Below are 25818 nucleotides of genomic sequence, written 5' to 3' on the forward strand. Positions count from 1 at the left end.
GCAAACTATCAATACAATCTTTGTTTATATTCAATATGCGCGACCATGGACACTTAATACGAATATCTATATTTAGGGTCCACGGCGCGACGAATGATGTGTCAGAATTAATGTGTCAATATGTGTATGTTCCCGATATCAAGTCCTGGCAATTCATTAATACAGCGCTATGGTTAATAATTGGATAAATCGAAAATATTATGATCACGACCGTGAAAGGTGGTCTCCCCAAAATTATATATGTGCGATGATTATTATGACAACAGGGGTCGGCTATACGTTGAATGTCGTAAATACTTTGGAAACAAAACCAGCGAACACAATAAAGAGGTTAAGCGTGGCACGTAGCAATCAGATTACTAGGTTACCCTGACTCTACACGACAGTGCCTGCCTCAAGATTATATGCGGCTACACAAACGACAGCATTGGAACTCAACAGCAGTCTCGGCTGCAGAGCTCAAAACGTCTGCAGACGCGTCGCGTAGCAGGCAACATATTCAATAATGCACACTGCCAGTGCGTATAGTACAACTTGCGACAAAGCAGAATCTTCCGTAATTCTAAGCAGCGTAACTAAGCAACTCCTCGAATGACCCCTGAAACCCATAATTCATGCATGCGAAAGCTTCGTTCGCCGACAGGTCAATGTGTTTGCGCATGCGTAGATACGCATCGTACGCGCAGTAGGTCATACGCTATGGGTTCTAATCATGACAGGCGGGAGACTGCATAAAGGGGTGAGATTTGCGCGGCTTCAACGTACACTGGCTTGTTTACAATGTCAGGAGGCAAAATGTGAGGACCGAAGGCAGCCACAGCACTGTTCGGATATGTAGGATGTGTGACACACAGAATTAACGAAGCGGATTTACGATATGTTGATTGCGACTTCGCCATTTTCCCGATGTATCACACGCGCCGAAACCACGACCCGGCCAACTCAATAACCTACATAATGCGAGACGCAATGTGAATTGACACTCAGTGTTATTCCTACGGCGAAGGGAGGTAACTCGCCGTTGATGTGAATCCAATGTTTTCATTCGTACGTTCGGCTATTGTCACCGGTAGCACGCAAGTTTACTAAAATCGTGCTAACTGAAAATGGTGTCACTTTTAAAAGCATCGTTCACGAAAAGGAAGAGTAATTTCACGTACTCTGAGACAGACACGCTTTTGGAAGAAATCGAAAAGAATAAAGAAGTATTGCTTTCTCCATCGTGCGCAGCGAAGCATAAAAGAGCTTTGTGGGATGACATCACGTCCAAAATAAATAGAATTGGGGAGGGTGATGAACGAACGATGGAGGAGGTTAGAAAAAAATGGGGCGATATGCAGTGTTTAGCTAAACGCAAATTTGCAAGGGGCAAGCAAGAATTAAATGAATTTGAAATGCGAGTTATAGCCATGAAATCCGATGGTGGGGGTAAATGGTTGCAGAATGAGAGGACATTTCTGGAGGAGCCGGATGAATTCGAGTTCGACACATTGACAGAAAACATTCAAATTAAACAGGAAAAAACAGACGAAGAACTTGATAACCCCCCAGTTTACTTTGATGGGAAAAGTTATGATGGCACACGCGACGATCCTACAGATGACTATCCAGAAGTAAGTTGTTATGTATTTTTTATTAAGTGTACGAATACATGCATTTATGTTAATCATAGTTAATCGTCCCGTTTAAAACGTATTGATGTGCTTTTGTAGTTGTAGCAGTTATGAATAGTGTGGTTGTGTGACATATGTAAATATATTGATTATCACATACATATATCAGTCGGTTGCAGCTGCTAATATCCAGTGAGTATAGGGTTTATTAATTATTGGACACTTTATCTTACACATAAGACATTATAATATGTGTTATTGTGAAAAGAGCTGCATATCTTTTTAATGTTTACACATTACAACTGATAGTTTAATTAATTTGATTATGAAATAAGGCCAGACCGGTTTATTTCATCTTGTTCTATGAATAAACCTGACCTAAAGTTTGCAATATGAAATATTCTTTTAATTGTTTTTTTAAATCTTTTTTTCCGTATATTAAAACATTGCCTATATTTATTACTGTACATGTTTCCAAAATGTTTGTACTGAAGAACTTTCAAAGAAATCTTTTTTTCATTGTGGGTACAAAGTTTAAGTCTCTTAGTCAATATATACATTCTGTATGTGGCATGTCGCATTGTATATGGGCTGATATAAAATGCTGGCATACATACATTAAGCTAACACTTAGTCCCAGAAATAAAGGGATTTTACTTTAAAATATATATCTGCAGAACACAAAATAAAATCCAAATGGAGCCCAAACAATAGAGCTGAGGCAATCTGGAATTGTTCAAGACTAGGGGCTGGGAGACAGATAACCATGATAACACATGTATGTTCACCAGTGAGTTATCATTGTTATGCCTCGTCCCCACTCATTCTATCTGTGGTAGACTATCTTGCTTGTAAATGGATAGCAGACTGTAAACATCTCAAAATATAGCTCCTACATTTTTGTTCTTACAGGTGGAAGATGAAACGATTGGGTTTTTTATATTATGGATTTATCTAGGATTTCAAACAATTTTTTTTGGTCATATATTTTTTAATACAATAAAGCATCATTTGGTCCAAAGTTTTTTTGAAGTTCCTATTTTCTCAAAAAAGTTAAATGCATGTGTGCTATTTACATTGCGTTCCATGCAATAATGTAACATTATGCACAAAAGCTTTGTCTCCCTTATTGATCATGTTAATAATTACAAGTATTTGTTATGATTATGACGTGTATTATAACCTGAATTTGGAAACTTTTACGTTCCAATTTTTTTATTTTTACTGACATTTGGTATGAATTCGCCCCTCTGAGCATGCTGAGAATGCCACGATAAACATAATAATTCCCTGGTGTGTATATATATTTATCAACAAATGTTGCTGTGGTCATATCAGTTTTAGGGTTGTGTGTTTGCCTAAAAATTGTATTGCAATCTATTGCGATACATATATTGTAACAGTTACATTTTATTATTGCAAAAGTGGTGGCAACACTCTTGGTTGCAATAATGTCAAATTCAGCATGGTCAGTCTCCATCAATTTGTAGTCATGGATACAGAGACGGTAACAATGTGAGAAAAAATCACTTCCTTTGTTTTGTCAATCAATTTCGAAGGAAAGCATCAATGTTGAATGAATTTGCTTGTAGATATTAGGTTAAAGGATAAAAACAGGGGCTGGATTTATGGAACTGAATTTGGCTTGTACTAAGTGGCACCCTGGTCCCATAAATCTATCAAAGTTGAAACAGGCCGGTCTGCTGCCAGTGTCACATAAATTAATGACACTTTGCTATAAAAATTAAAATGTAATAGGAACTTGTGCACATAACCTTGAAGTACCCACAGTATCATGACGTCAGGCCTTTTTTCACATGCACAACATTTACTAACCATGCTACCATAAGTAATTTTACACATCTGTAACTATACATGTCTGTAACTATGTGTATGTGTAAATTTACTATGCTTTCACATGAAAATGAACTTAGGTACAACACGTGTAAATATGGTATGTAAATTGTGTAAGGCACACATATTTGTTAGTCTGTTCACGACTTTCAACACAAATTAGGTTGTTTTCCAATCAAAGTTGAATGAGAAGAGAGTTACTTCACCGAAAAGTTTCGCATGAAGCAACATGTGTTTGATTAAATTTGTACACAAAGTTTTGACTCCTTGAAACCAAAAGAAAACACTGTCTGCTCAACTCTGTATATACACATACAAGTTGGCAACTGTTGACTATTTGTTAGGTGTTGGCAAAAGAACAGATGTTAATTAGATCAACACATACACACAGTGCAAATATATTTTACATTTGCACCTGCTCCAGACATGATGCAAATTTGCTCATTGTGTAAATATACACACATGAGTAAACACATTCACATGACAAGTATACTCACATATTTATTTCTACACACCAATGCAAATATGCACACATGTATAGAGGCGCATATGAATGGGGTATAAGTACCCCTAGCAGACAGTTTGGGAAACATTTTGTTCAAAATTGTGATATCTTATTTTAATTCTTATTTTCTGAAATTCAGAAGTATTTTAACATTATATTTTTATATTGCTTCCAATACAATAATATAAAACTAGCATGTAACCTTCCTCTGTATTGGTCGTGTCACAGGTGGAAGATTTATACATGTTACCTCTACGTTGCCATAAGATTAGTTATTAATAACATGAATTGGGGAATTTAAGAATTTTTTATGAAACTTGCTGCAGGCTTGGGCTGCATCTTGGCCTCTGAGGAGGTCTGGATAAATCCCTGAGATGACCTCTAAATAAACTTCCATTACTGCAAACAGTAGTGAGGGAGTGAGTGATTAAGTATGGTTTTACGTCGCTTTTAGAAATATTCCAGCAATATCATGATGGGGGACACCAGAAATGGGCTTCACACATTGTACCCATGTCGGGAATCGAACCCGGGTCTTCGGCGTGACAAGCGAACACTTTAACCACTAGGCTACCCGTCCGCCCCTGCAAACAGTAGGTATTACAGCTGGCTTTGAATTATGTTGCCATTTTCACGAGTTTGCGCACATGAAAATCAGATAGTTAAGAGGTATGATTTGGTAGCCATAAAAGCAAAACTGAGAGTAGACTATATATATATAAAGCGTGAGTTAAGTATTGACATCTTGTCTGACTAACACGCTGCTCACATGTGTGTGTATACTATAACGTGTGTGATAATATACATACGTGAGTATACTTGTCGTGTGTTTACTCTAGTATGTATATTTAAGACCCGTGAAGATTCTGGGGTAGAATAGGTCTTCAGCAACCCATAAAAGGCAACTATGCTTGTCGTAAAAGGTGACTATGCTTGTCGTAAAAGGCGACTAACGGGATCGGGTGGTCAGGCTCGCTGACATGGTTGAAACATGTCATCAATCCCAATTGCGAGGATCTATGCTCATGATATCAATCACTGGAATGCCTGGTCCAGACTCTATTATTTTACAGACCGCCGTCATATAGCTGGAGTGTTGCTGAGTGCGGCGTTAAACATGTTAAACAACAAACAAACAAACAAAATGTATGTTTAAACCAGGAGCAAATTTGCATCATGTCTGGAGCAGGTGCAGATGTAAATCTACACAAAGACAAATTTGCACTGTTTGTATATGTTGTCTTGTGAAAGTTTATGCCTACGCCAGAGGATGATCTAATAAACATATCTGTTGATTTGCCAACAAATTGGCAACGGTTCTATATTCTGAAGCTGAGGCTTTTCAGTGTACAGCAATACCAACTGTGGACATCCAGAGCTGGGCGGACAGTTTCAGGGAGATCTGGACAGATGAAACAAACACATGTTGGTATATGGGAAGATTTTTGTATTGTGACTCTCTTCATTTTTCATACTTATCCACACACCTCAGTTTATTTTCACTTAGGTGTGTAAATAAAGTATGTTTACAAAAGGTGTAAGGCACACATATTCATCAGTCTGTTCACAACTTTCAATACAAATTAGGTTGTTTTCCAATCAAAGTTGAATGAGAAGAGGGTTACTTCACCGAAAACTTTTCGCGTGAAGCAACATATGTGTTTGATTTAATCTGTACACAAAGTTTTGACTCCTTGAAACCAAAAGAAAACACCGTCCGCTCAACTCTGTATGTATGCATACAAGTTGGCAACTGTTGACAATTTGTTTGATGTTGGCAAAACAACCGATATTAATTTGATCATCCTGTTATGTTGACATAAACGTTCACATTGCAACATATACACACAGTGCAAATTTACATTTACATTTGCACCTGCTCCAGATATGATCATGATGATGCAAATTTGCTCCTGGTATAAATATACACACATGAGTAAACACGTTCACATGACAAGTATACTCAAGTATGTATTTCTTCACACATATACACACATATGTATGGACATGATGGAGGCGCATGTGAACGGGGTATAATTTATTTCTCGCTCACTTAATTAAGGAGATAAACATACTGTGTTTTCAATGGAGAGCTAGGTCACCTGTAGATTTAACCGCACTAAATTGAATTTGGAACTGAACGAGCAGCGTGGGATTTCAGATGTTAACTCTAGGGCAGTTAAATCTACAGGTAACCTAGCTGTACATTGAAAACACAGTATGTTTATCTCTATTCTACCATGACTAAATAAAACACGGACTCTTTTGTGTTAACATATATATTAAGTGAAGCGGCATGGTTGAGTCCAGTGTTTTGTATGTGCTCAAGCAGTTTGTTTACACCATAATACTTCACTCAAACATATCACAAGCACTGAAAGCATAAAAGCTTGGCAAATTGGTCAGCTAACATGAGGTGGGACCCCCCTGAAGAAAACTAATCAAGCTTTGCAAAGCTTTCGTTCTACACCACACATCACCATTATGCCATCATATCGCTCATTGTGATGCAAAAGATATGACGTCACAGTCATCTATAGAAAAGCGCCAAGTTCTCTATTGTTCCCAAAACTTAAAATACATTGTAGAATTCTGTCCTGTTTTCTGTACAAACTGTAATGCCACACATCCTTTGAATATTGTAGTAACCGCAACTTTGTATTTTGTAACCTATAATTTTAGATATACTTATTTGAATATGTCTACCGACAATCACTGTAAGAAAGTATTATTCTATGAATATTAGCTTCCGCGGTGATGCGGCAGTCAAATCAGCTGTTTCAATCAGAGGGCTTTTATTATCATTTGACAACCTCTGATTGACCAATCAGAATCAAGTAATTTCCAAATTCATGGTAGAATACTCATTTACATGAGTAAATGTTGTGGATGTGAACTTGACAGCTTGCAGATTACAAGGTGTATCCTTCTCATCCTTTTTCTGGTGCATATGACGAAATTGGCCAATCTGTGATTGGGAAACATCCAGGGCACACACAAGTGACATAAATGATCACACATAGTAGTTTTACATGATGCTTTAATCTCACCTGCTGGGGTGGCACCTGAATAGGCTTGTCTCAGTGATTGAAGTAGTTAGCAAGGCTAGTGTCAAGCGATGTCATTCGTGACCAACTCGTGTTACTCCGGGACAGGGGGCACGGGTGGCCTAGTCGTCTAAGGCGCCGCTATTCGCTGTGCAGAGTTGCGTCCCTTGGGCAAGCCAGAAACCTATAATTGTGGGTTCGAATCCCGGTTCGCCCCGATTATGTTTCTAGGTTTGTCAGCACCATACCCGTGCTCGTGGGTGTCACCGAAGTGGTAAACGTCTAAGACCTGCATCTCTTCGGGCTTTCCTCCCACATTAAGCTGATACGCCGCGATATAACTGGAATACTGTTAAAAGTGGCGTTAAACCCAACTCATTCACTATTCCGGGACAAGCCGAATAGGGACTCGTGCCCCTCTCATGCCCATTTTTGCGACCGGGTTCCATCTTAGCGCAAACGGGCATACCTAAAACAATTGTCAACTCGTTGCGTAATGGTTCACATATATTTCCCCATATATTATATATATTTTAAATACAATTTAAAGCACATCGGGTCATGCGGAATTATACAGTATGATTGACCACGTTTAACTGTGTCTTGGGTATATTTTTAGATGTAAGACATATGTTCAATCAAAAATTGGTTCAGAGGGATACTTTGACGAAGAACTTGAAATCATACGCGCATTCTGATTGGTTTGTCATATTTTCGCACATAACATTCATCGATAGAGGGACGAGTCTTCTTGCAGGTTACGGAAAGGGGCGAGTGGTGACGAATGAAGCGATGTGTGTAGTAACAGTAGCGACATGGTAACTACTTTTGATTGTTGCAGGTCTGACTTTCGCTAACCAATAGGAACACTTTAAAGAAACTTAAAATTTATATATATAAAATTAGAAAGAGGGGGCTTTCATTAGAATATTATTTTGTCGAAAAAAACCAGTTGAAAGATAAATTTCGTGGTTTATGCTGACAGCCTGAAATGTTTATATAGGACAGATATATTTTCCCAGTATTTAATTGCCCATAATTAAGGTTGCATATAACACATGAGTGTGTATCATAAGCGAATAAATAAGTATTGTGTACATTGATCAATCGGAAAGGGTGCTAATTGGGATTGTTCACGAGCCAATATATAAGCAAATATCACTGAAGGCGCTTATTAGAGCGGTATCGAATACGGTAAGTACTTGTAAGACTAAGACAATATTGCGAAGGGTTTAACAAGGGTCCTGATGGATATACTTTTTATCGTAAACAACTGAAAAAACACAGTTGTAAGTGTACGATTTACACATTTTTAGTGACATTTTATCATAAAAGATTAATGTAAAGTGTCCATAAAGACTGCTTCGTGTATATAATAACATTACTGTTTATTGCAGTCATGCTAAAATGTTGTAAATGTCATATGTAACTAGATCTAATGCTACAATAAATCTAGTCTCTCTTTAAGAAGTCAAGTACTGCAGTGGTAGAAATTAATCGATGATGTTGGTGGAGATAATCTCCTACTTTGCCGGTTTGGTATTTTTCGTTTTCATGTCAGGTACTATAGAAATAAAATCTATTAAGGTGCCTTTTAAGTCTAATCCTTTTATTATGATATTTATCAATCTCTAGATTTTCCACTACCAAACACCTCGCCTCCTAGCACATTCGTGTGAAGTATATCCATCGGTTGACAGTTTAAGTACACAGATGCCTTGAATAGATTTTTGGAAAATTATATTAAATATATATACCCCACACCCCACATCCCATCAAAATGTGAATGAAAATCTAATTATTTTATTCCTATGTTTCTAAGGGAAAACATTCACAACATTAGAAGTAAAAGGGAAAGTGCTGAAATCACATGCTCCGTAATTTACTTCCACAACAGATATGTTTGAGGGCGTGGCCGAAAGGCTCCAGTGCAGCGGTGCATGACAAAGGTTTTCATTGGCTGATGTGTGATTCTTAGCAGCTATACATACCGTATTCGACGTAATAAGCGCCCCGCTCTAATAAGCGCCCATGGCGATATTTGCTAATATATTGGCTAGTGAACAATCCCAATTAGCACCCCTTCCGATTGATCAATGTACACAAGACTTATTTATTTGTGTATAATATGCACTCGTATGTTATATGCACCCTTAATTATGGGCAATTAAATCCTGGAAAAATATATCTGTCATATATAAACATTTCAGGCTGTCAGCATAAACCACAAAATTTACGATCTTTCAGCTCAAAAAAATATTCTAATAAGAGCCCCCTATTTATAATTTTGAGAGAGTCTTGGGCACTTATCATGTCGAATACGGTATACATCTTCTGCTATTTCTGTATTTTTGAATGTGTGAAACGTCACCTTTGATGTTGATATTTTGAATAGATAACAATTAACAATCTGTTTCTTAGGAAGAGAATTTATGAATGTTAACTTCTTTATTATGAGGAACCCAACGTTTTGTAATGTATTCTTACTCCTTCATCAGGTGAATAAATGCTAGCAAGCTGAGAACTCATATATGTACTTGTAAGAACTACAAAAGTACCATTTCTGAGTTCCTGTTTCTGTCTGTTCCGACATTATCATGAGCATACATGATGTGCTACGTGATATATTGCAAAGAACAATGAAAAACGAAGCATGGTTTATTTCACAATAAAACATTGTTCTATCATGATGTCATTTCTGGAGATTCAACATGTTTTACCCCACAAAGTGCATCAAATCACTTGAACACCTTGATTAAAAACATGGAAACATTTTGAAATTATCTGTTGATGCCCAGTTGACATGCTCTGTAAAACTGGCTGTAATGAACTGAAATCTGCACAGCAGTCGCCATGTTATTCATGTCTATTTCGTTATGCGATTTTGATTGGACTATGCATAGACTTGTTAGTCCAGTCAAAACAAACCTTCATATTTTTAATTTTAGCCTAGTTTGGCAAGGGTGGAAACTGGACTTTTATGGTCAGTTAACCCTCCTTGCCTTGGTAAGATGGTAAGAATGTGCATAGAGAATACCGGCAGTGTTCTGGCAGTCGGATGATGTACCTGTTAATTCGGTTGTAGTTTAACGCCACATTCAGCAATATTCCATTGTGATGTTTGCCTGTTAATCAAGTCAATATTATGCTTGCCATAAAAGGCGACTATGCTTGCTATAAGAGTGAGTGAGTGAGTATGGTTTTTTGCCGCTTTTAGCAATATTCCAGCAATATCACGGCGGGGGACACCAGAAATGGGCTTCACACATTGTACCCATGTCGGGAATCGAACCCGGGTCTTCGGCGTGACGAGTGAACGCTTTAACCACTAGGCTACCCGACCGCCCCTGCTATAAGAGACGACTTAAGGGATCGGGCGGTCAGGCTCGCTGACTTGGTTGATGCATGTCATCGTATCCCAATAGTGTGGATCGATGTTCATGATTTCAATTACTGAATTGTCTGATCCAGACTCGATTATTTACAAACCACCGTCATATAGCTGGAATATTGCTGAGTGAGGCGTTAAACAACATACAAAACAAACAAAATTTCAATTTATGAAAAAAGACAATTATGAATTGATATGAGAAAACACAATCCTGCAGATACAATCATTTTTTGCTACTCAATTTGCAGACCCCAATTCCATTTGACATGACTTCGCGCAAGAGGAAAAGCAACTTCAGCATTCTTGAGAGGAACACTCTACTGGAGGAAGTCCGCAGGTGGCGGAAGATCATTCTGGCCAAGTTCAACGACACTGTGACCCATGAGAAGAAGAGACTTGCTTGGGACGAGGTGACCAAGAGGGTGAACGAGAGGGGAAGAGGAAGTTACCGCACGGTTGAAGAAGTGAGGAAGAAGTGGAATGACATGCAGAGCCTGGCTCGACGGAAGAAGAGGAGGAAGATGCATACACTGCTGCTGGAGTCCGCCTCCAACTCTGACAGTATGCAAGGCCGGGATACTCCCCAGGCAGCTGACGACATGGAGATGGATAGACTGGAGGAGGTATGGTGCAACTATGCTGTTTTGTTTGTTATTAAACTCCTCACTCAGCAATATTCCAACTATATGGCGGTGGCCTGTTAATATGTCATGACCAGACAATACAGTGATAAATAATGTGAGCAACAATCGAAGCCATCAGGGTACAGCGACATGCAATAGTGAGTGAGTGAGTTTGGATATACACAGCTTTTAACAATATTCGAACAACATCACAGTGGGTGACACCTAAATGCTTTGGCTAAAACTTTCTAACAATCGCCAGTAGCCAGAGGGATGGTGTAAATCCTGCTGGGGTACCATGCAGGAAGCAGACCACCGTTAGTCCCCATGGTACCTAGTATGGTGGCCTTACTTTGGTTGCTGGTGATCTATAGCGAACCTTTATAATGTATTGTTCCAAATAGTCAAAACTTTATGGTTACTTCTAAGTTTTATATCTATAGCTGTGATTCTCTATTTCTTTATTGTCCTTTGTCGACAGAGTTTATAGTCTACATTTATGTATTATTACTGTACAACTTGATTTAGTCACAATATGGCTGAAATATTGCCGATGTGACTATAAGTCACTCACTCACTCACTCACTCACTCACTCACTCACTCACTCACTCACTCACTCACCAGAAATGGGTTTCACACATTGTAAACATGTGGGGTATTAAACCCAGGCCATAACTGCTTCCCTGATTGAAGGTGTTGCTATTAATTTGTTTCAGATTTAAATTTAATTGAGTACGTGTCAAATGTTCCTGTCTTCGATGTTCCACGTTTCACTTTTGAGACATTTAACTTGATACAAGTGTTGTGTATAAGTATACCTTCAGGAAAGTTTGAACTTATTTTAATCCTTGGGACTGTGAATGTATTTCGAGACAGCCGGGAATTTGACACATCCAGTTCCGACACATCCTGGTTAAAATAGTGGTAAATATAGGAAGGGTTTGCTGGGACCAGACTGTGAGTTTGACACAACCATTGTTTTGACACATCCAAGTTTGAGACAAGGGGGTTCAACTATACTTTATGATACTCAATAGTCCTACTATTGCAGGAGACCCCCTCTGATGGTATTTTTTGTTACCCTGTCTGCTCGGCTTTAAGGGGCTAAAACAAGGACTGGTCGGCTCGGAGTCAGTATACTGTGTCTGAGTGGGGTATTCATGTTAAACTGCGGCATGGTATCTCAGTGGGCTAGCTCTATAAATCGGCATCAGTCAATACTAGTACAAGCAGCCACACACACACAAACACACACAAACACACACAAACACACACACACACACACACACACACACACACACACACATGCACGTTGCTATATAAGTGCAATAATCTTGGACATGCCATTAAACCCCATCTACGGTTGCAGGCACATGTCGGCATGGAGGGAACTGAGGATGGCAACAGCTACGACCACGACATCATGGAGCGTGTCCTGGCGTCCAGCTTCAACGAGGACGAGCAGCGGGACGAGATTGATCTGATTGAAGATGAGGAGGAAGTAGATGATGACAATGACAGCAACTGCAGTGAGGTTAGAATTAACATGTACTTTATTGGAAAAAATGTGCCCATTAAAACTTTCGACCATCTGACATTTTGTCAAACATCATAACTTACGTCATGCTTTCTTAAATGTTTGATTATTATTAGGATAGATGATACACTACTCAAAAGAATTAAAGAACATGCCATGACAGATTAGCTATTGTAATAGGAAAGAATTGGGTGTTCTTAAGTTTGTGTAGTATGAATGCTATTATGAAGTTACACAGATGCATGTGCAGTACTAGTATTCAGATATCAAATCAGATCTCCCCTCTTTCCTTACTTTAGGTAGTGTTGGGGGTTATTAATTAGGGGTGTCTTGATACACCTGCCTCACATATCTGTACATGTCATGGACCCGTGAAGATCCGAGGTAGAATAGGTCTTCAGCAACCCATGCTTGCCGTAAAAGGCGACTATGCTTGTCGTAAGAGGCGACTATTGGGATTGGATGGTCAGGCTCGCTGACTTAGTTGATAGATGTCATCGATCCCAATTGTGTGGATCAATGCTCATGATGTCAATCACTGGATTGTCTGGTCAAGACTCGATTATTTACAGACTGCCGTCATATGGCTGGGATATTGCTGAGTGCAGCGTTAAACAACAAACAAATGAAAACAAAACACGTATCTGTACATGTCGTGTTGCTGGAGTCACTGCATGTTTGACAATACTTATTTTATGATTTTGTGGGGAATCCGGGTTAGAAATGGTCCCTAGCAACCTATGCTGGTCGTAAGAGGTGACTTAACATGCTTATCGATCAGGTGATTTTTCTTGGTAACTTGGTTAATTGTTATTCAGCATACACCGATCATTGCTCACAACAAGTGCTGAGTTTGGTGTTGAACAACAGAAAAAATTAAAAACACAACAACTGATTTTATGCTGTTTTGTATGAAAGTCTCCATGTTCCATGCTGCCTGGTGGAGAAAAGGTTGTTATCAATCTCATAAATATGAGATCCCAGTCCTCGTTACTGCTACGCGTAGATCTGAGGACATTGCTACACATAGATCTGAGGACATTGCTACGCGTAGATCTGAGCACATTGCTACACATAGATCTGAGGACATTGCTACACGTAGATCTGAGGACATTGCTACACGTAGATCTGAGGACATTGCTACACGTAGATCTGAGGACATTGCTACACGTAGATCAGAGGACATTGCTACACGTAGATCAGAGGACATTGCTACACGTAGATCTGAGGACATTGCTACACGTAGATCTGAGGACATTGCTACACGTAGATCTGAGGACATTGCTACACGTAGATCTGAGGACATTGTTACACGTAGATCTGAGGACATTGCTACACATAGATCTGAGGACATTGCTACACGTAGATCTGAAAATTGCTACACGTAGATCTGAGGACATTGCCACACGTAGATCTGAGGACATTGCCACACGTAGATCTGAGGACATTGCTACACGTAGATCTGAGGACATTGCTACATGTAGATCTGAGGATTGCTACATGTAGATCTGAGGACATTGCTACACGTAGATCTGAGGACATTGCTACACGTAGATCTGAGGACATTGCTACACGTAGATCTGAGGATTGCTACATGTAGATCTGAGGACATTGCTACACGTAGATCTGAGGATTGCTACATGTAGATCTGAGGATTGCTACATGTAGATCTGAGGACATTGCCACACGTAGATCTGAGGACATTGCTACACGTAGATCTGAGGACATTGCTACACGTAGATCTGAGGACATTGCTACACGTAGATCTGAGGACATTGCTACACGTAGATCTGAGGACATTGCCACACGTAGATCTGAGGACATTGCTACACGTAGATCTGAGGACATTGTTACACGTAGATCTGAGGACATTGCCACACGTAGATCTGAGGACATTGCCACACGTAGATCTGAGGACGTCGCATTGCATGTCACTTCAGAACGATCTTTCATAAACTTTATTCGACCCTAATGATATAACTCCAAAAAATTGACATTAGCTAATCAGGAAGCAGCTTTCTTAAGATTTACAACACTAGTTTCAAACTGGCTGCTTCCATTCCAGACTGCGCTTTGAAAAATATCAATTCAAAATTTGAAAACTGAGCAAAAGAAAATTCTGCAATGTTTAATCGTGCTAATAAATGGCTAGATTGTATGGCAGTACTTCCCATCGACTATGGAAAGCCTCTTGTGATTCAAATGATTTTCCCATTGAAGCAAGAGATAGACGATGATTTTGACAGAATCAGTCGTGCAACTCGTAGCTGTTTTTCGGAATATTATCTGTTAACCTTTTCGAGGTTGCATGATCAGAAAACACATTCCGACTGTCACTTTCCTGATCTGGTAAGCGATGCTCTGATTGGTCGGATGAAAGGTCATTCTGAAATAACCCAGAATGAGATGTCATCAGATCTTTGTTTAGCAGTAGCGAGAACTAAGGGCTTATTGTAATGAGATTGTCTAAACCTCTCATGACTTAAATTTAACCTTGTTCTAATGGCAGTATAAAATCACATTTAGCATTTGGTTTCATGATACATTGTAAGAAACTTCTCTTATGGAACTATAGCCCTTTGTCATTTTTCAGTGGACGCCTGTGAGTCGTAGGAAACAGGTTTCGTCCAAGACGCGGAAAGTCAACTTCAGTACAGCAGAAACGAATTCCCTGCTGGACGAAATATACAGGCGAAGGAGGATCATCTTTTCACCCAACTTGGACCGGAGAACCGCTGAGAAGAAACGGAGAGAGTGGGGAAAAGTTGCCGAAAGAGTCAGCGAAATTTGTTGTAACAAGGAACTTCGAACTTTAAATGAAGTGCGCAAGAAATGGAGTGACTTGTTCACAAGAGCAAGTAAATTCAAAGTCAAAATAGAGGCCAGTGAAAATGATGACCCTCTAGCCGAATCTGAAATTGATAAAGTGAACCGCCGAGTGTTGTACATCGTCAAGCAGAAGGATGAGGAGCAGCGAAAGGCTGATGAAGACTTTGAAGTGTCTATGTTTGGAGGAAAAGAGGGAGACAAGGTAGGGTGAGGTGAGGTGAAATGAGGTGAGGCGAAACAGGGTTTAACGTCGCATTGAAAAATATTGCTCTTATATAGCGACGTGTGTGTGTGTGTGTGTGTGTGTGTGTGTGTGTGTGTGTGTGTGTGTGTGTAGGGTGAGGCGAGGCGAACTGGGGTTTAACATCGCATTGAAAAATATTGCACTTATATAGCAACGTGTGTGTGTGTGTCTGTCTGTCTGTCTGTCTGTCTGTCTGTGTCTGCTTGTACTTGCCCAGACTAATGCTGGTTTCATAGTGTCAGCTGCATTTTAACATGGATACCTGACTCAGACACAGTACACTGACTCTGAGCTGACCAGTCTTAGTTTTGTCCCTTAAATGTCAGGCAAGATAACGACAAGTACCATCTTTTAACGTCTTTTGGTTTGACCCAACTGGGGATCCAACCACTGACCTTCCACTCTCCTAGAAGGCACTCTGTCCGCTAGACCACAGAGGCGGTCAAATGGCTCTGTCACACTATAATGTATAGCAGTAAGGTATGGCTACATATGCAAATTTTTGCCAAAACGCCGGCAACTCTGAAACACGATATGGATAAGTTTGGTGTAAGTTGTATACGTTAAAAGCATGTCATACATGGAGGCTTAAAAGCATTTTTGTGCATGCACAAAATTTTCGGCATATTGGAATGTATGAATATTTTACATATCTAGACTGTTTTCGCTTTTCGTGGTAATTTGATGAATGGGTGTACACTACTAGTTATACAACCGTGGGGCCCGTTTTAGGCACCTTTCCCCTACGCTGAGCGCGCTAGTAATATGTTACTTATACGCTGGCCATACGTTGAACACGCCACACAAGCGCTGGCAATACGCTGTCATAAGTTATGTATAAGTCAGTGATACACTACTAATATGTTAGACATGGGTTACATATATGGTGAACATGTTATTGATACGCCAAAATCATGGTTTTTCTATGAAAGCTCGAAGTATGACAGCGTACTAACTGTCTTTTACGCTCTAGGTGCAAATTACTCTATAAATCAGTTTATTCATATATAACTGTAAGGCCACAGGCCCATAGTACAGAATACATGACAATGGAAGCAGTTAGAAATGCTTCTATCCATGAAATTTTGTTTCATTTCAGTAGCTTTATACTTATTTTTCGATTCAGTGTACTTAGCAAGTGAGTCTGTATCCTTTAATTTCCTGGAATTGCTGGAATATTGGTAAAAGCGGCGTAAAACCATAATCACTCACTCACTCACCCACCCAACCACCCACTCACTCACTCACTCACTCACTCACTCACTCACTCACTCACTCACTCACTCACTCACTCACTCACTCTAAGACTAGGTATTTATTTGCTTCCCAATATTATCCAAAATGTATACTATCAGAAATATGCTTTTCGTAAACTCTTCTTATTTTGAACAGCATTGTATATATTGGGTTATATCAAGATATTTTACAGGAATTTAACCTGAAAGGAGTCAAATCAACTCTTGGCAACGTTTCTTTGTCGTCAACTTCTTAGCATCAATACACCACACACATCTGTAGAACACAACATGACGTTGGTCTTGCCTAGTGTTGTGTAGAAATTAGAGTGAGTGAGTATGGTTTTACGCCGCTTTTAGCACTATTCCAACAATATCACGGCGGGGGACACCAGAAAGTGGCTTCACACATTGTACCCATGTCGGGAATCGAACCCAGGTCTTCGGCGTGACGAGCGAACGCTTTAACCACTAGGCTACCCGACTGCCGCGTAGAAATTAGAGCAGAAATACAGATCGTAGTCAGCTTGATGTCATGTATGATGTAAATATGATTCGTCAATTTAGTATGATGTAGTAATTTCAATGTTGTGAGTGTGGGTTATCATGTCTCTTGTATCTTCTCTATCTTGCAGGCAAAACAAGAAAGGATGGCCTCCAAAAACCATGTAAGTGTCAATAAGAAGATAGCATTACAAAGACAATAAATGTTGCCATTTTTCCTGCCAAAAGCATTTAGTTTTTTGCAGTTGCTTTTGATTGTTCTTAGATATTTCTTGTTTTCCTAAATTCTTTTTTAGTTTTCTGAGGTATATTTTATATTGCCTAAATTCTTTTTGATTATTCTTTTGAGGTATTTTTCGTTTCTTAATTTTCTTTGAGTATTCTGAAGTATGTTTGAGATTTCTGGGTGCTCCATCAACAGAGACTTAGAGTTGCCTCCCTTTGCTTGTTTCAAGGATGTTGCCTTAACTAAAAAGTTTTTTTCTTTGCAAAATAGTAAATATTTCAATTAATGAGAGACTCCGAACAGAACAAACAATGTCAGTAGCATTATGACAATTTGCAGGATGCCCACCCGGAAAAGCCTGATTCTGATGATGATGATGATGATTATGATGATGAAAAGCCTAAGTGTGACTTACCCAATTCCCCCGAGCCAGACACAGACCCAGAAGGAGACAATCTGGACAGTGGCATCATTATAGTGCAAGTTGAAGATGGCCACCACATAGGTGTGAAGAAAGTTGTAGACGTCATCAATTTGAAGAAGGAGCCTCCAGCGGCACCAGCGACGGTCGACTCGCCGCTTGTTATAGAGAATGTAGCCAGTATAGACGAGCGGGTGTTTTCAAGCATGGACAGTCATGATGTGTCTTCCCCTCCTTGTGATGACCCTGGACACCGAGGACACAAAGACAGGCATGGGACTCTGGACATGGGGAACAATGTTGACCTAGACACTAATAGTCTGGATTACCAGGTTGGTTAAATAATGAAATCACTTTTAAGATTAGTAGCACTTTTGTTCTCCCAGCAGTGAATGGGTACCCGGTAGAATGAGATGGCAATGTGACTGGTAACCTTCTAGTGTCTCACAGGCAGCTTGGGTTGTATACTCCCTGGGGAGCTGAGAATGAGAATTGAGTGCACGCTGATCCATTGACCGGATTAATTATGCAGTGATCTAGTATACACTGCATAAGGATCTTTTCTCTTAACAAGAGGTCTATTATAGTGGATTGGAAGCCAGGTGGTGTTTTATGTGTGTTTCTGTAATTAGTTTTAGTTAATCTTTGCATGCCATGATATTATTGTCGGCTTGTGTCATGGATTTTTTCTTTCGTCGATCTCCCATAGTTTCATTTAAGTTTCATATATTACATGATATTTAAGATTTAATGTGAAATGAAAACATGTAATACCCTGCTGCTGCATGGTGGGGCGTTTTGTTGAGAGTCAGGTGAGTGTTTGGTTGAGAGGCAGGTGAGTGTTTGGTTGAGAGTCAGATGAGTGTTTGGTTGAGAGTCAGGTGAGTGTTTGGTTGAGAGTCAGGTGAGTGTTTGGTTGAGAGTCAGGTGTGTGTTTGGTTGAGAGTCAGGCAGTGTTTGGGAGAGAAAGGTGAGTGTTTGGTAGAGAGTCAGGTGAGTGTTTGGTTGAGAGTCAGGTGTGTGTTTGGTTGAGAGTCAGGTGTGTGTTTGGTTGAGAGTCAGGCAGTGTTTGGGAGAGAAAGGTGAGTGTTTGGTAGAGAGTCAGGTGAGTGTTTGGTTGAGAGTCAGATGAGTGTTTGGTTGAGAGTCAGGTGAGTGTTTGGTTGAGAGTCAGGTGAGTGTTTGGTTGAGAGTCAGGCAAGTGTTTGGTTGAGAGTCAGGCAAGTGTTTGGTTGAGAGTCAGGCAAGTGTTTGGTTGAGAGTCAGGTGAGTGTTTGGTTGAGAGTCAGGTGTGTGTTTGGTTGAGAGTCAGGCAAGTGTTTGGTTGAGAGTCAGGTGAGTGTTTGGTTGAGAGTAAGGTGTCTGTTTGGTTGAGAGTCAGGCGAGTGTTTGGTTGAGAGTCAGGTGAGTGTTTGGTTGAGAGTCAGGCGAGTGTTTGGTTGAGAGTCAGGTGAGTGTTTAGTTGAGAGTCAGGCGAGTGTTTGGTTGAGAGTCAGGTGAGTGTTTGGTTGAGAGTCAGGTGAGTGTTTGGTTGAGAGTCAGGTGAGTATTTGGTTGAGAGTCAGGTGAGTGTTTGGTTGAGAGTCAGGCGAGTGTTTGGGAGAGAGTCAGGTGAGTGTTTGGGAGAGTCAGGTGAGTGTTTGGTTGAGAGTCAGGTGAGTGTTTGGTTGAGAGTCAGGTGAGTGTTTGGTTGAGAGTCAGGCGAGTGTTTGGTTGAGAGTCAGGCGAGTGTTTGGTTGAGAGTCAGGTGAGTGTTTGGTTGAGAGTCAGGTGAGTGTTTGGTTGAGAGTCAGGCGAGTGTTTGGTTGAGAGTCAGGCAAGTGTTTGGTTGAGAGTCAGGCGAGTGTTTGGTTGAGAGTCAGGTGAGTGTTTGGGAGAGATAGGTGAGTGTTTGGGAGAGTCAGGTGTGTGTTTGGTTGAGAGTCAGGCAGTGTTTGGGAGAGAAAGGTGAGTGTTTGGTTGAGAGTCAGGTGTGTGTTTGGTTGAGAGTCAGGCAGTGTTTGGGAGAGAAAGGTGAGTGTTTGGTAGAGAGTCAGGTGAGTGTTTGGTTGAGAGTCAGGTGAGTGTTTGGTTGAGAGTCAGGTGAGTGTTTGGTTGAGAGTCAGGTGAGTGTTTGGGAGAGAGTCAGGTGAGTGTTTGGTTGAGAGTCAGGTGTGTGTTTGGTTGAGAGTCAGGCAGTGTTTGGGAGAGAAAGGCAGTGTTTGGTTGAGTTAGAGAGTACGGTTTTACGCTGCTTTTAGCAATATTCCAGCAATATCACGGCGGGGGACACCAGAAATTGGCTTAACACATTGTACCCATGTCAGGAATCGAGCCCGGGTCTTCGGTGTGACGAGCGAACACTTTAACCACTAGGCTACCCGACCGCCCCATGTTTGGTTGAGAGTCAGATGAGTCTTTGGTAGAGAGGCAGGCTGGTGTTTGGGAGAGATAGGCAAACGTTTGGTAGAGAGGCAGGCCGGTGTTTGCCTAGAGGGGCAGGCCGGTGTTTGCCTAGAGAGGCAGGCCAGTGTTTGCCTAGAGGGGCAGGCCGGTGTTTGCCTAGAGAGGCAGGCTGGTGTTTGCCTAGAGAGGCAGGCCAGTGTTTGCCTAGAGAGGCAGGCCAGTGTTTGCCTAGAGAGGCAGGCTGGTGTTTGCCTAGAGGGGCAGGCCAGTGTTTGCCTAGAGAGGCAGGCTGGTGTTTGGGAGAGATAGGCGAGCGTTTGGTAGAGAGGCAGGCCGGTGTTTGCCTAGAGAGGCAGGCTGGTGTTTGGGAGAGATAGGCGAGTGTTTGGGAGAGATAGGCGAGTGTTTGGGAGAGAGGCAGGCCAGTGTTTGCCTAGAGAGGCAGGCCGGTGTTTGCCTAGAGAGGCAGGCCAGTGTTTGCCTAGAGAGGCAGGCTGGTGTTTGGGAGAGATGGGCGAGCGTTTGGTAGAGAGGCAGGCAGGTGTTTGCCTAGAGAGGCAGTTTGGTGTTTGGGAGAGATAGGCGAGTGTTTGGGAGAGAGGCAGGCCAGTGTTTGCCTAGAGAGGCAGGTCGGTGTTTGCCTAGAGAGGCAGGCCAGTGTTTGCCTAGAGAGGCAGGCTGGTGTTTGGGAGAGATAGGCGAGCGTTTGGTAGAGAGGCAGGCCAGTGTTTGCCTAGAGAGGCAGGCTGGTGTTTGGGAGAGATAGGCAAGCGTTTGGTAGAGAGGCAGGCTGGTGTTTGGGAGAGATAGGCGAGCGTTTGGTAGAGAGGCAGGCCAGTGTTTGCCTAGAGAGGCAGGCTGGTGTTTGGGAGAGATAGGCGAGCGTTTGGTAGAGAGGCAGGCTGATGTTTGCCTAGAGAGGTAGATAGGGATGAAAATCTAATAATGGCTTTGTCATATCTTTCATCATTTATTTTGAATCCTTCACAGACACCAGAGACCCCCGAACAGTTCATATTCCGACGAAGGAAGGGCAAGTTCTCTTGTCAGGAGACATCTATTTTGTTGGATGAGGTGAAGAGAAACAAGTCCCTGCTTCTGTCCAAGCTGACTGCAGCTGCTGTGAATGACAAGAAGAGGTGTCGATGGAAGGAAATTACTGCCAAAATAAACAGTGTACGTGCTGGTGTCCATCGTAGCGTTGATGAAGTCAAGAAGAAGTGGTACGATCTTCAGTGCACCGCCAAGAAAAAACGTGCTTTGCAAGAGAGTTTGCTGGAGAGGCTTAAGTTGAATCAGATAACGGAAAACGGGGATGAATTTGACACCGGTGAAATGGGAGAGAAATCACAATCACCAAATTTTTTCAAATCACATTCAAAGTTGCTGTCGATTCTTGGCACAAATGGAGGTCAGGCTGAGACGGAAAAATCTGACATGGCGACACAAGCAGACAGCGACGATCTCGTGGGTGTTATGGAGCCTGCCGATCATGGGCTGAAAGTGATGAATGAGGATGGATCCAATTCCAATGATGGCGACAGGCCACAAGTTGTGTCTATTTCCACTGATAAGATCAGGGAAAACATTAAGTCAGCTCCAAATATCTTGACGAGAAATGATTGGCGGGTGTTGGAAATTACTGATGGTAACACGTGTGAGATTGCTAATTATGCTGCTATCGACCATAACTATGAAGTGAGACTTGACAAATTGTCAAAGAACAATGAGAAGGACGGTGTCTGTTTCTCTGAGAACCAAGTCAATGAGTGGAAAATTGAGTCTGTTGTGTCTCAAGCTGACTCTGCCAGTGCCAACGTAAATTTGCAACTTTGTAAGGTAAGGCCCCTGTGAAGATCCGGGCTAGAATAGGTCTTCTGCAACCCATGCTTTTCTCCCTGTGAAGATCATGGGTAGAATAGGTCCTCTGCAACCCATGCTTTCCATAAAAGGCGACTATGCTTGTCATCAGAGGCGACTAACAGGATTGCGTGGTCAGGTTCACTGACATGGTTGATGCATGTGATCGTATCCCAAATTGCATTAAACGATGTTCAATCACTGGATTGTGTGGTTCAGACTTGATTATGGACAGACTGCTGTCACATGGCTGGAATATCGCTGAGTGCGGCATTAAACAAGAAGAAAAAAACAACTTATTTTGTTCAGTTTTGCACCCATGTTGAGAAGTGTATGCTAGCAACCAGTTTGTGTGCAACACCCATGACTTGTTAATTTAACATAAAAAACAAACAGTGATTACTTTAAACGATTCTCCGTTAAAATCAAACATGAAGGGAAGCAGTGTGTTTATTTGCATGGTATTATTTTATTGTATTTTATCATCCAAAACTGGCTCCCACAGGAGATATCGCTTGGATGAGATCAAATGACATCACTAATGGCTCTGCTACTGAAGCTGTTTGCAGTACTTTTTACACTGAAGACACTGCTAATTACTGTCTACAAATTGAAAAAGTTGAAAGAATGATGTTGGATGATAAATAAAATCTCACCCTCGTGCCTTTTGATAGCAAATATATCAACACTCGTTGATAAAAGTGGCCAAAATCCTCGGCAAGCCTCGGAATTTTTCCACTTTTATCAGCTCATGTTGATATATTTGATATCAAAAGACACTCGGGTGAGATTCTCTATATATCACAGGAATCTAAACTTTCAAGTGCAATGTTGAGAAATAATAGCCCGCTCTGTGGTGTGGGGAGGGTGAACTGCAGCAGGCTTAGTCCGTGTTCTAGGTAAAGGTTTGGAGCTGGTGCTTGGTAAAATATGTACTGCTTTAAAACTAGAGCAGGAGACCCCAACACACAAGACTCTTCCTTAAGTTCAATCTGAACAGTACTATTAATTCTCAACTCTCTCTTAAAAATCCCTATCAGGGCTCAAGTTAACTATATAACCTATGCACTAGTGCAACCTGATATTGACAAATGCAACCTATTATTTATTTCTACATGCATCCAGTGCATGTCAAAATTTTATTAGAAATAAATCATGCCGTGACAGCATCATCTTCCTGAGGCAAGGGCACATTAACTGACTGTAACAGTCCAGTTTCCACCCTTGCCAAACTTCGCTGGAATTTCTGGGCTCAATCGTAGCGCCACCAGTGGCCATAAGAGTTATGTCCCTTCTTTGTCCCTCCTACTGACCAATCAGATTCCATCACTTGCATTAGCTTCAAATACAATGGTGTCGCCCAGTGAAGATGATCTGATCAGTAATCAAGATCTATTTTGTAATAAAACGGTCTTACTTCGCAAAGTGCATCAAATCACGTGAAAATAAACATGAAAAGATTCTGAAAATATTTGTTGACGCTAAGTTGTTGGTACACATACTTCGCAAATCCTGCAATCAACCGAAATCTGCACGGCAGTTTACGACATTGATGTTGATTTTGTTACATAATTTTGATTGGACTTCATAGATTTGTTAGTCCAGCCCAAATATAACTCTATAATTCCAGCCTAGTTCAGCAAGGGTGGAAACTGAACTTTAGTCAGTTAACTCGCTTACCTCGGGAAGATGTAACAGTGGCAGTTACTTTTTTTGTGGGGGCATGTCAGATTTGGCTTCTAGTTTTACCTGTAATATTGGTGCCAGGAATATTTCTAGAATTACATCTGCCCCAAGTGTAGGAAATACTACTGCCAGTATAGCATGGTATGGTTCATAGGTACTGATATGAGTTTAGTCTAGTGCAACAAGGTTTTGACGTCAACATGCACCAAGTGCAATCTATGGCTAGTTCTTTACATCAAGACCTGCCTGTACCTGTGGTTATCTTAATCTATCCTGCTCTTTCAGAAATCAAAACTTCCTCAAGACGATAGCGTGGACACAGCATCTACAGTTAGTCACATTACGGCCGACATTGCCCAACAGCGTCTGAGAGTGGAGCGCAAGCGTCTCTCGGTGGAGCGGCGCAGGTTGTGCGTGGAGCAGGAGAAACTGAGGCTGCTTCGGAGGCTGGTCAAGCTGGAGGAGAAGCGGCTCGGGAAACGGGCCGGTAAAAAGACCCACCACAAGACGAAGGGGAGAAGGAAACAGAAAGGTCATAGGATTGACGGTGATCATACGGTAGAGAACGCAAGTGAACATTGTGGGGACAGTGAAGAGGGAAAGGATCGTACAGACCAGGACCGCAGGGATTGGTTAGAACAGGACAAGGATGGAATGGAACCGCAGGATAGAGTTAGTGATGAGGGTAATGATCTGACGGAGTGTAGGGGTCATCAGAAGAATAGGGATCAGATGGAGCAGGATCAGATGGAGCAGGAGAACAGGGAAAGCGAAGCAGAACTGGATGGGCAGGAGAGTGTTGAGGGAACGGAACAAGCGGATCAGGACAGTGAGGACTTGGACCAGGGTAGTGGTGGGGAAGATGGGGAGCTGGGTAGTGTTTCTGGCCGAATCGACCATGCGGAGCAGGAGGAACAGGATGTTGGTGAAGGGAGGCAGGAGATGGATGGTGAAGAAAATGACCAGGAGGAAGCGAGTGTTAGTGAAGAAATGGACCAGATTGAACAGAAGGACCAGTCGGAAGAGGACAGTGGGGAGGGGAGTGTTAGGGGAAGCAGAGAGGGGAGTTTCATACGCAGTGTTGGGGGTAGTGTGGAGGACAGGAGTCAGGACACTGGGTCAGTAGACGAAGACCAGGAGAGTGGGGAGGAGAAGGACATGGCTGTGGACGAGGAGGAGATGTCGTCTGCAGCGGAGGAGAAGGAGGAAGGGGAGTGTGATGAGAGTGGAGAAGACGATGGAGAGAGACTGTCTATAAAATATCTCCAGTGTGACTGAGGACATGAATGAGCATGGCATATACTTGATTTACATTTAAGACGCATTACTGTTTGTTTTGGTAATGCTGTGATTTAATTAAGCATTTTATTAAGACTTTATTCATTAAGAATTGTATGATACATGTTTACCAGACATTTGTAAATATCATGGATTTATTCCACATTGATGAATCGTTTTTCATTCTTATTTTTTCAGTTAATTTCATGTCATTGATCATTTATGATTATCAATACTGTTTTTTTTGTATTGATTGGTTTGTAACATGGTGAAATTGAAAAGTAGCTTTGTGTACGCTTTATTACCAAAGGATGAAGAATGTATTTGTGCTGATCTCTTACAATGCCCCAAGATATGAATCTCGGATGTGTATTTGTGTCACGCTATGAGCAAACTTTAAGGCATGGATATGATACAATATAAGGATGCCTTAGTGTTAAGAACATTAGGATGTTTTTAAGGTTGATTTTGTATTCATGACTGAATTGTGTAAATGTCAACTTGTTCTTGTCTCTCACGGCTGAAATAATGCCGATGAGATGTTTAGTTTTAACTCACTCACTATTGACATAATTACTC

At 41.2% G+C, this 25818-nt stretch overlaps 1 protein-coding gene across 1 annotated transcript; it reads left to right on the forward strand.

Moving 5' to 3' along the window:
- The first annotated feature begins 745 nt into the window (after nucleotides 1-745).
- On the forward strand, nucleotides 746-25381 carry LOC139447555 (titin homolog). The gene is made up of 8 exons (XM_071228958.1): nucleotides 746-1613; nucleotides 10659-11033; nucleotides 12404-12568; nucleotides 15165-15602; nucleotides 17515-17547; nucleotides 17949-18362; nucleotides 21406-22254; nucleotides 24247-25381. The coding sequence occupies exons 1-8, from the start codon at nucleotides 1107-1109 to the stop codon at nucleotides 25237-25239; spliced, it is 3774 nt and encodes a 1257-aa protein (XP_071085059.1). The 5' UTR covers nucleotides 746-1106; the 3' UTR covers nucleotides 25240-25381.
- Nucleotides 25382-25818: the final 437 nt, after the last annotated feature.

Source organism: Haliotis cracherodii, unplaced genomic scaffold, assembly GCF_022045235.1.
Source record: "Haliotis cracherodii isolate W230 unplaced genomic scaffold, xgHalCrac1.p SCAF_7, whole genome shotgun sequence".
NCBI classification, from domain to species: Eukaryota; Metazoa; Mollusca; class Gastropoda; order Lepetellida; family Haliotidae; genus Haliotis; species Haliotis cracherodii.